The 12,319-nt window shown below is 38.9% G+C and overlaps 1 protein-coding gene across 1 annotated transcript; it reads right to left on the minus strand.

The window, feature by feature from the left end:
* Positions 1–2,399: 2,399 nt before the first annotated feature.
* SLC10A2 (solute carrier family 10 member 2) lies at positions 2,400–11,603 on the minus strand (the record flags this gene model as incomplete). Its single annotated transcript, XM_082333412.1, has 6 exons — positions 2,400–2,533; positions 3,633–3,790; positions 4,404–4,579; positions 6,692–6,780; positions 7,912–8,030; positions 11,182–11,603. The coding sequence occupies 6 exons, from the start codon at positions 11,601–11,603 to the stop codon at positions 2,400–2,402; spliced, it is 1,098 nt and encodes a 365-aa protein (XP_082189538.1).
* Between the last annotated feature and the right edge of the window lie 716 nt (positions 11,604–12,319).

The raw sequence follows: 12,319 nt of genomic DNA on the forward strand, positions 1-12,319 counted from the left end.
TCTTGCTAGATGTAATTATAATGGCTGCAGAAACTGCAGTCTCCCTAAGTGGACACATACATTAAAAAATGTATATCAAATATGACATCAGATATCCCATGTTCATTTAATTTTCATCAGGTTGCCCAGAGAGGTGGTAGACGCCCCATGCCTGGAAACATCCAAGGTCAGTTTGGACGGGGCTCTGAGCAACCTGATCTGGTTGAAGATGTCCCTGCTCATTGCAGGGGGGATGGACTAGATAACCTTTAAAGGTCCCTTCCACCCCAAACTATTCTATGATTCTACAATTCTATGACTATTAAACATATTCATTTTACACGTATTCTGAGATGTTTTTGTTACATCTCAAAACCATAAACTTCGTCTGCATGTTAGATTTCAGTCTCAATTCTTTCCACCTTAAATTACTCCAGTGGGCAAAATTATAAATAGTTTCTGACTTTATTCAGTTCAGTGTTTATACAGTTGCTTTAAATACACACACACACATAGTATAAGCAAGACAAACTATTATTCTTCAATACATTTTCAAAATCTGCTTAAAATATGCACAGAAACATTGAAGTTTAGCATGGGGAAAGACTAGCAGCTTGTTATGTAAGAAAGACATGATCCTAACTAACTTCTGCTGCCTGTTTTTTGATGGATGCAGGATAAAGACAATAGCCTTTTCACTACAGATGTTATAAACAGCAGCTTATCCTTTTCTCGATGAATGTGCTGTTTCACATTTATGATTCCTCCATAACGGACTTCACTACATTTTTCTGTTTAATCTTCATTCTATAAAGCATAGCGTGTCTTGGTATGTGCTAACTCCCACTAAGTGTTAAACTCCTCCTTGGAGGTTATGACCACTCTGAACTCCCCCCAAAAGTAAAGCAGCTTCAAGACTCCCAGAACTCAGGAACATTTCGAGACCCTTTCCCCCATATACGGTAGATAAAAATAATTTATTCTTTGTTTAATACTGGGCACATTTCTGTAGCAGTGGAAAGCTACATGTTGGGAACTTAAATTCCACTATTTCAGTTGTGTTTGTAAAAAACCTGCCACATCATTAACTCACAACACCTCAGAAGGTCCATTTGAATATGATAAAGAGTTGTATAGTTTCTATGTGTTGATAGCTGTTTCATTCTTGAATTTTTTGCTCAGCCAACCTCTCACTCATTTCAGCTGAAATTCTCTGGACATTTTCTTCATGTAAGAGCTACAGGACTAATGTTACTGAATATATCCATTAAAAATTACAGCTGCAAAAAATTTACTGCACTGTTTCTCTTAGAATTATACTAATTTTCTCCACACACTTAGGACAGCTTTCCATATGTACTCTTGAATTTTCAGAGACATATAATGTATGTGTACATCCAATTATTTCTGTCTGTGGTTCATATAATTAAAATCTTAAAGTTATCAACTACAACAGTGTCCATATGTCACAGACACCTGGTAAGTCCAAATTTATTGAGTTCATAGAATAACGAAAATATATAACCCTCTACAAGCACTATTGTCTCATGTTAACAGTGGTGAAAGTAGTCCTGGATGATTCAGGGACAATTCTGTTCCACTTTCAAATGCCTCCCTTTCAGCACAGAAGTTGATAATTTCTTACACTTCCAAAATCTCTGCCTGCTCCTTTGTATGCAGCTGTCACACTAAAATTGTTCTAGGTTTACGTCCTCAGTTTTGTCTCTCTGTTCATGTTTCCAGCACCTAAAAGACCCAGACTGAAGATGCAAAGCTGTTACTTTCTATTACTTTGGGCAAAAAAAAAGAGTCATAAGGTACCTTGCACTTGTTAAAATTATAGCTTTAGAATAAATTAATGCTTCAAGCAATTAGTACAGTGCAATGGCTTTAGTCTGCCCAGACTGACCTAAATGAAACTTTATTTCATTATTAGCTTGTTCCAATTTCATGGTTGATTCATGTTCAGCAAAAGTCCTCCAGCCTTATCAGATCTTCCACAACAACTCCTGTTGCTGCTCAGGCACTTTTACAAGATTTCTCTTTGTTTGGTGTGGGGACTGAGACTAGAAGACAGATTTGCAGGATCATGGGCTGGAGCTGGTAATGCAAATATCTGCTTGTTTTTTTTAACAATAGCCCACCTTTATTCTGCCTTTCTTTAAATAAGCCATAATAAAACATTAAATATTTGTAGGGAATTAACTTCAAAACCAGATTCTACAATTGTGGCAGAAACCGTGTTCAAAATCAATGTAGAAATCTTTCATAAGTTAATAATTTTAAAGTCTTACTGTACAATATCAGCAGAACTTCTCCTTTTGTTAAATATTTCCATAAAGCAATGGCATGTGAAAAAAAAGTTTTAAGTAAACTGTATATCTTATATTGTTTCAGCTGGTGGGGACAGAGGTAATTGTCTATTTGGTCTCATTTGATACAAATCCTCCGTTTATTTTAGCATGTGATGATATTGATTTTGAATCCTCTTTTTCCTCTGTTTTCTCCACATCTGTCTTTGTTTTGACCCGGTGTCTTCTGTAAACACGGTAGCCTGGGAATCCATATATATTTAGTATTAAATAAAGAAATTATAACAATTGCCTGAAAAAGACACTGTAGTAACATGTAGCCATGCAACATTTTCCTTCCTTATAGTGCTAAAACATTCTGACACCTCCAGTTTCTTTAAAGTTATGTTTAATTATTTTATGTCTGCAGCACTCATCACCGGAAAAGTATGTTTAGAAAATAACAAGGAAAACATTTTAAATTCTGCATTTGGTGTTTGACTGCTTTGTGTTCCTGTCGTGTGCAGTAACTTTTAAAAATATTGCCTGTCTCCCTTGGGAAGCCTTTGGGCTCTTGGCTGGGTGTGTGGGACTGACCCTCACTTCTATGTGAGTCCTTTTTGGCAGGAGCTGGGACAAAGTGGTTTGTCTGTCCCCACGCCATTTCCTGCCAGAGATGTCAGAGTCAGGGCTGTGCCTCGCAGGCTGCGTCCCGGGGACAGTGCTCTGGTGTCAGGTAAGATGGCTGGTTTGGGAGTGGGAGCTCAGTAGTCACAGCTGGTTTTAGATGTGAGCAACAGGGACAAGGTCCCAACCCTCAGTAGGTTAGTTGTAGTAGCAGCAGTGCAACTCATGAGAGGTGCATGTGGGTGGAAACAGGGACCTTTACCTCTAACAGAAGATATTTTCTCACATTAGCCATGAAGCTAATGCCTGTTCTCTCAACAGCTGGTAGGAGGGAGACTTTTTGTTCATGCTTGTGGGGATGGCCCTGCTGGGCAGCTGCATGTCCAGGCACCTGGGAGTGGTGGTAGAAGACACATTTGCCCTTCCTCAACCAAGGGTAATAACAATCCTGTGCTCAATGTATTCTCATGTGCCCAGTTGTAGGTGGTGGAGATCCCCTCCCTTGTGCTGAAAAAAAAGGGTCTTCCAAATCTTGAACTCAGCCTTGTATATTCCTAGTTATGCACAGGGCACAGCACAGAGGCGATGCTCAGTAATCATTTGGGTCATTATGTACTTAACTATTTTCTATGTGATTATTTTTATCCTTTCTTGTTTTCTCCATATCCGTGAAAAATGAGACTGATAATAATAATGATAATTATAATGCTATAATAGAAAATATCTATACTTTACCTCCTAAAATTAGTAGTGCAAACAACAGCTGGAAAATGCTGTAGATGAGTGGGAAAGTAAACATCAGTTCAAGTTGTTCAGGAGTGAATGAGAGTTGTACTATAGTTGAACATAGCTGACTGTTTTGCATGCCTGTTTCCAGAGACACTGTACGACATCTAAAGGGAACAATACAAAGACAATTGTGAAATAGCAGCCTGTGGGTCCTTATGCTTTTTAATAATCTGGATAAGCAAGAAATATATAGTAATGGATAACTAAGAAAATGGTATCCTTCAGCCCACATAGTCAAGAAAACACTCCACAAGTCATATGGCTGTTACCACCAGAATGCACACAATTTATGGCAGTTCAGCAATTGTAAAGGACTGTGATCCACCTTCAAGCCATGTATTTGGCACTTGTTATCTCCCTCTCTTGTAATGCTATTCTAAGTTATAGGTTGCTGCATCTTCATGAGAAATTTTACTGCAATCCCAACCCATTTATAAGTCAGGTCTGTTTCACTCATTTGAAGTGTAGGGCACGGGCACATAAGGGGAAGATGTATCAAAGATTGGAGGAAATAGTATAGTCAGAATCTGTAAATAAAAATATGCATGAGAAAAGTTTTATCTACACATAGTATCCCAGAAACAGGGTTGGGGAATGAGTGACTCTGTAGTGTAGCTAATGTTTAGGGAGTATTCTTGGTATTGATTAATAATTAAATAAAAACTTTTTTCACAGCTGAAAAAAGGCTACAGGTCTTTGTCACAAAGAATTCCATACCTGTGCCAAGACAGACCAGCTATGCGGGCCAGAAGGAATCCCAGAGAATAGCCAGCTGCTGGAAATATGGTGCCAATGACCCATAATTTGGGTGAGATTATCCAGGAGCCTTTGTAGAGTACTCCCCCAACCACAGCAATGAGCACGACGAGGACCGCTCCCACAATGGAACCAATCTGTGAGGGGAAGGAGGGAACTGAATGAATAAGAGATCCCAATGAAATTTAATGGCATCAAACATAGTGTCAAACATGCCCGTGAGTGTCTCTGAGTCACCAAAACATCTTATTAAACATAAACCCTAAAGTTTACGGCAATGTAATTCACAGCAGGCAGACAGATTAGATAGCTGCCATTTTTCCCAAACAGGAGATGTATGATGTACTTCAATGTGTGACTACAGATATAGATCAAGGCACAGCTATAATAGGTATCTATAGCAGATACCTGTAAAGCTAGTCTCTTGAAGCCTTGACTATAATTGTACTTGTGACATGAGTGAGGAATAGTGCACACTTTAGAAAAATTTCCCCAGAGTTGTTGGGAAACTGACAGCCTAATAGCTAGTATAACGCACTTTTCCTCCCCACTTCTTGGGCAGCCACACTCTGGGGCTTAGTATAGCATATGTTAACTAGACACTAGATTGTTAGTGATAGGAAATTATTTGCCAAGTGGAGGAGTAAATCTTTGATATGGCTGAAAATTTGTGTTTGGAAACTGGCTGTGAGCTCGTACTGCATTTCTACATAGGCATGGTCACTGAGTTGATCTTATTTCCTGTGGCTGAATGTACTGATATCTTCACTGCTGCTTGCCAAAAAAAGTGATAACTCACTCTCTTCTCAATATCCAAGTGAAATGTCTGCCCTCATGGCATATGTTGCCAGGGATCTCACCAGCAGACTTCTGGGGCTAAGCTTAGGAGAATCCATTCTCAGCTAAAACGTGTATTCCCATTGAACTGGCTTCATCAGTCTTTGGCTGACACCTTTTTAAGAGCACTGAGTGAACAAGTACTTTTGTTTGACTGAGCTATTAACCACATGCAGCTAGGAAGAAGAAACATGGTCTGGCCATGACAAGCTCTTCTATTTCACCTGGCATACTGTATTTGTGCTCTTATCTTCATTTCTCACTATATGGACCTTAATCTGACAACTATGGCTCAATCTTCACTTGATGCTTCATTGTCCTACATAAAGCAAACTGTCAATGGACCCTACCGTGGGTTGCTCACCCACTTGTAAGAGAGAGGATGAAACAGTGTTTTGCTGAGAGGGCAAGTAGAGTTTCTTTTCATGTGAGTTCAAGTCCACGCTTTTCTGTTAACTGATTAAACAGGAGTAGTACAGTTTTGAAACCAGTACTCAATAGTATCCAAGTTCATAAGGAAGCTGTGAGTGCATTTAAAAATGCAACACAATAAGCTAACAGTTTAAGAAAATGAATTGACTTAAAAGGACCTTATTTGTGTTCTATGCTTCTTGAGCTGATAGCAGAGAGATGTATATAAGTAGAATAACAAGTTGCCAGATTAGTTTTCTTTAAGAAAATTTAGAAAACATATGTGTTTGTTAACTAAGAATGGTTAACAAAGGCCAAGGGTACTCAGAAGGTCTGACAATCACTTTAAAGCTAAACATAATGTTTGCAATGATTAGTTTGCTGTTAACACTAAATGCAGCTAAGTTGTTATTATTATTTTGGTGAGAATAGGTTTTGCCAAAACCCCCATATTTTTTATGCATCTGAAACTATCTTGCAAAGATGGATGAATTTTGTGAATAGTTTTGTTAGAATTTGTTAACAGTTGGAACAGTTTCAAATTTTTTTTTTTAATAAAAATTGACTTCACACTCAAAATTGCCCCCAAAAATCAATAAACTGGTTTAAAACTAGAAAGTTGCTTTTTTTTTTTTTTATCCAGAATGTTTTCATTTTTTATTATTTTGCAGAGAAAAACTGCTTCCGGTTGACCTGAATGATTTTCCTTCCAATTTCAGTTTACATTCTAAACTGAACTCAATTACTAACATAGTTGTAGCCAAAGACAAAAGTAGGTTCTTTGGATAATGATGGTTTCTAATAATGTATGCAACTCATGCATGTTTGTGCAGGGGGAAAGCAATATATTTCTGCAATGTCTCATTTGTTTTCTGCTGAAAACTTCCCGGCTCTTATGAAGTCAGATACTAACACTATGAATAGCAATGTACTGCTTCAGTGGTGCCACTGATTCCATAATTTGTCCATAATTACTAATGCTTCAGCCTTATATATCCTACCTTAAGTATGATTTTTGCTTTACTAGGCCATCTGTGGTTAACATATATTCCAAACGAAACAGGAATTATAAGAGATACCAGTGAAATTCCTGTAAAAAAGAAGAGAGCAGTTAAGTCCATGTATCGTGCAGCAGTTCACGACAGGAGGACAGACACTGTGTAGAGCAGCTGGGGGTACAGAGCAAGTCTTCGGAGGATGTTTCTGGTATGTGCACCCCAGAGCACGCATGCACGCTCTACCCACACCTGCCCATTTGCTTTTCTATAGAGTCTGTTATCTTTGGCAGCCTGTTGAAGTAATTGCCATTCTGCTGAGCTACATGCTCATTCACCTGCATCAGAAAGGCAGACAGAAATTTGAGTGTGCTAATCATCACTATCCTGTGATGGGAGTAGCTATATTAAATGTTCATTTTGTCTGCAGGTGTTTCACTACTGTACCATATCAACAACCGGTTTAGAGCTTCTTTTGTTTTGGCCTGTATTTATTTTGAAAGCACAAGCAATGTATGTGATTTTTTTTTTCCCCAGAACAATGGGAAATGACACTGAAGAATATGAAAATGACTCTGCTGGCTTTTAAGATTAGCACAACATGGAACTGCATTTGATAAGCACTAGGGCCACAGCTCTGCAAAGCACTGGAGCATGTATTTCCAAATACTTTGACTATTTTCTCTTTGTAGCTGTATAAGATTTTTGACAGGAAGTCAAATGAAGCCACTCCTGGCAGTGTAGATTGCAGCTTTTCAAAGAGACTCAGCAGTTTTAATCACTTGCTTAATTATCCATGTGTGCTTAAGTACTTTGCCAGATTATGGCCTCAGCACTTAGCACTTTGCAGGATTGTGCCTTAAAGCTGTTACAAACACTTTTATCCAGGGGAAGCAGCTATTCCTGTACGAATGATTCTATATTCTTATCCCAGTACCGCACGTCTCCAAACCGTTTGGAAAGAAAAACACGTACAATCTCATGATAAATATCTGTACAATATTTATACTGACTTCAAGTCTTTTTTTCTGCAGAGGCGTGGATGACGTCAAGTGATCTAGGTACCTAATTCCCATGGAAGTTGTTGGAAAGTAGGAGGATGACTATTTTTAAAAATCTGGGGTCATTTCTTCATGACTCTGCAGGATGTGGTATAAAGGTGGCTGTTACTAGAGGGAGGATAAAGGAGAGAGTCAGAAGGGAAAGTGCTGGTTTACTGAACTCACCAATGCTGTCATAGGGGAGTACAATTGTGCTAGAATCAGTCCACATTTTGGTGTAAATAAAGAGGCAAAGTGGCATCATTCCCATTGCAAGCAGTGTGGAGCAAGTTGTCATGCTGATGCTGCAAAGAAATTGGTTAGAGTGACATGTCATGCCAGCCTATAGACTTTCTTATTTTCTTATTATGACTTCACAGCTTATGAAAGGTTGGGCAAGAAATGATGCTGGCTACAGACAATTTATCCTTTACATCAGGTTAGAAAAAAGCCAAATGGAAGGAATGGCTTCTGCTGAAAAGAAAGGAACATAAAATATCAACGTGTTCTGCAGCCACAGAACAATAACTTTCAGTGCAAATGAGGCAGTCGGACAGGAGGCCATCAGGAAGGTCTGTTGGCAAGTCTGTCTGCATGCTTCCTGTCCGGCTGGCTTCTGAGAGGGTGGCAAGCTAGACAGGGTCAGGTGAACATCAAATAGAGCTTTGCATTACACCAGCAGTTCTAGAATGTTAAAATTTCACTCCAAAGTCAACAGCATAAAAAAAGATATTTCATCATCTAGGTTGTGTGATGTAATAAAATTCTGTTTTCAGGCTTGCTTTGCTCTAGGCCAAAGAGCGGGTGCTGAGAATTACTCAGTGAAGCTAAGCATAAGTATTGTTGCTTCCTTGGTTTGTCAAAGACATTTCTGTTTTAAAATATAAAGTCTTGAAACCATCAGGCCTGATACACCTTGTACTAAAAGATGCATTCTGCTACAGGAATGAAGAAGGAGGAAAAGGCAAGACAGCTAAAATAAGGAGGAAATTCTTAGAATCTGAGTAGAATAGGTAAAATTATGCCTACAAATCACATTCTGATATAAAAATAATGAGAGAGAATTCTAGTTAAGGGACTTTGGAAACTTCCTTATGAGCCTCACTTCTGATTTCTCTTTTGTGTCACTTGCCTCAGAAAAGGGACTACTGACCCTGTCCCGCAAACTGGGCAGGTCCAGAAAAATCTAGAACAATTAATACAGAGACTACAGGAATATTTGCATTAATTTTGGTTCCTGTCGCTCTCTGCCTCAGAGTCATTGAACAGAACTTTGTAGGAGCCTCTGGCAAGAATGTTCCTACATACAGAGAAAAAAGAGCCATGGGCTACAATTAGGGTCAGGTGAAACCCCAAATGTAGAAAAGAGTTTATTTTTCCTCCCTCCATATTTCCTACATCTTCCTACTGTCCCTGTATCTACATCCTGTTCCAAAGTCTGCATGTTCTCTAACCCCAGTCCCTGTGCTCGCAGAAGCTCCCGGGGGAGCTGTGGAAGAGAGGACATGGTGTTTCAGAAGCAGTTGTTCTTGTGAAATATCAAGAAATGTCAAAATCAGATGTCCCTATGGGAAGCTTTAGAGGATATCATCTGGGTCTAAGTTACTAAGAAAGGCATAAAACCTCATACTTTACCTCCCTGTGATTATATGAGCAGTAGAAACTTAATTTCTGCTCTAACTTCTGGTCTAGTTGCACTGGGATGTTTTGAAGCAGGACTGTAGGAAATGGTGATGGGTTGTTATGTATAAACATAAAATATTATCAGTTAAAAACAAAACCTTGTCTGATATGATGGGCAGGCTTTCTATAATACTGTGTTGGCTCCAGAAAACAGCCAAGCTACTTATACTATTATTCTTCTATCAAGAACTGAAGATGTTTGCATTGCTGTCTCTGCTGTACCTTCCATATCCTCTGGTCCCTGCATTATTGTCACAAAGGTACTGACCAAAAGCCTTTGACTTCATAAGGTAAAGGTCTTTACCTGAAGAATAACCTTTTATAGGTATTTTCAATTTACTTCACCCTCTGCCAGCATCATGGGATATGAACCTTGCTCATATTTATACCATCATCAATTCAGATTTTTACCATTGATTTCAGTGGCCTGACTGAACATATGGAGCTGAGAAAGCATAGTTTAGCTCAGTGTATTCTTCCAAGGAAAGATTAGGACAGAATTTCAGACTTGTGCTGGATATCTTTCCATCTGTGGTTTCTCAGACCTGTATTTATTGAAATTAAGTGTTTTACAGTTCCTAATATCATAGATCTTTCCTCCACGGTAAGGAAGTTGGTGATTAGCAGAGCTGACCTCATACAAAATTTGAAAGCTGGTATTACGTTAACACCTGTATGTGACAGAAAAGTTCACTATTTTCAAAGGTTGGAAAAAATGTCTTATTAAAGCTACAAATATTAACATTCTTAGTCTATTCGCCCTAGTTCCACGTCTTTCTTCTCTTATTTTTTCCATTTCTACTTCAGACTGGCATATGATAAATTGGATGAATGCTCCAATTTATGTTACTCTGCGGGAAACAGAGAAATGATCCTGTTTATTTTAGAGCAAAGTAATCAGGATATAAAAATAAAAAGATGGCTCATTTTTAAAGGCTGTTAATGAACCCCCCATAGAATTTGCATCAAGAGTAGGGTTCACTTCCCCTGCGTGTTTGATGTCCCAGGCCATGACAGGTGCTTTACATATCTGTTTCTGAGTTCGGAGCACCCTGTCACTGAGACCATCACGCTTAGCTACAAAGGAGTTTTTTCATTGCCCCCAGTATGCAGGGCTGCCTTAGGCAGTGGCTTCTAGCCTGTAAAACTTTCCCTCAGTTTGAAGACTTTGCAGAAGGTGCCAGGAGCAGATAGAATTACTGCAAGTGATTTTCATTTGTATTAGTTCCCAAAGAGGAAATCTATGCCTGTCTATTCATTGCATAGAACACAAAAGGAGGGAAAATATTTTTCCACAGGTGGTCTTTTTCAAGAAACATTACTTCAAGAACTATTGCATAGCCACTATTTTGTACAGAAGATTCAGATCCTAAAATAATTTGTTATTTTTTTTTTTTTTTTTTACTGCCCAAGATCTTAGGAGAAACAAAATCACAAAAGTAGTTCTAACTTGGAAAAGATTTCATAATCTTTAGTATCTTAGCAGTCTTCATAAATGCTATTTTCTGCAGGATCTGAAGATTTACAATAAAGACATTTTCTAATATACACAATCCTGTTGTGCTCTCTTCCTTATGAATTCTTAATGAACCAAGGATATTTGCTATTCTGCTTATATTTACTACTATTACAGTAACTAAACATCTTTTTACACGAAGAAAGCTCCACCACGGATGGGCCAGGAAGCTAAGAAAAAAATCAGACAGTCCTTTTCAATATAAAGTTTACAATGTAAAAAGCCACATGAAATACTTAGAGAACGGTTGCTCTTACCTTAGGTCCATGTCTCCATCCACCCAGTAGGCGATGACGTTGGAGGCTGTGCCCCCTGGACAGCATCCCATGATCATCACCACGATAGCTTGAATAGGAAGCACGTTAAAAGCCAGGGACAGCAAGAAGGCTGTGAGAGGCATAATTCCAAACTGGCAAAGGAAACCCACAAAAATACCCCAGGGTCTTTTTATGTGGCCCCAGAATTTCTTAATTTCCACATTGCAACCCATGGAGAACATCACCAAAGCCAGCATGATTGTTAGAACGGTACTTAATATTATGCTCAAAGTTTCATTAAAATTATCTTCTGGTAACACACAAGATGTGCCATTGCAAATAGTAGCATTTGCTGGACAAGCCGTGGAGTTTTCTGCCAAAGACCTAGAGTTAAATTGCTGGGAAAGAAAGTAGGTCTGCATTTTGAAATACAGAACTGCTCAGTACATCCGAGGCAAACCTTCAAGCCTGTGTAAATAGTTGTTTGTCAGCGACTCCTTTTAAATGATCCAGGAAGCAATAAAGTGCAATAAATACTTGAACACTCTTGCTGTTCTTGAAGGGTTTGGCACAGTGCTGATTCATATAGTTATAAAAATTGCACTTGCTTGGTACGGTAACAATTAATCATTTATTTATATGATAATGAGGAATCCCACAACAAGAGAACAGCTGTGTTAATATTTAAAGGTGTAAAGGGGGCTTATGGTGTAGCTGAGCACATGAAATGAGAATCACAGCAGGAAGACAAAGTTTAGATTTCATTCTTTGAATTTCTTGCATGCCTGCGGGAGAGCCGCTCATGCATGCACCGTCACTGGCATTACAGGGGTCTGTGGCGTGAGCGACCGAGACACAAGAAACCATGAGTAGAGGTCCTGAGCTAGGACTTGAAGCTGCAGTTCTTGCTAGGTGAGGCAGCATTCACCATGACACACAGGCTCATTTGAAAATGGTGGGATCCTCAGTTGGTCAAATTTCTGGTGTAATAGAAGTTATGACTGGTGTACAGTGATAACTCTACCATAGGACTGCATGCACGTTTGTGTCACTTTTGGCTCCTAAATGCAACTTTTAGGTAATTTTTCTGATTCTTTCTCAGCTTCCATGTAATCCTGAAGATGGTGAAGACCCCTGG

Source organism: Platalea leucorodia (assembly GCF_965183815.1).
Source record: "Platalea leucorodia genome assembly, chromosome: 2".
Taxonomy (NCBI): domain Eukaryota; kingdom Metazoa; phylum Chordata; class Aves; order Pelecaniformes; family Threskiornithidae; genus Platalea; species Platalea leucorodia.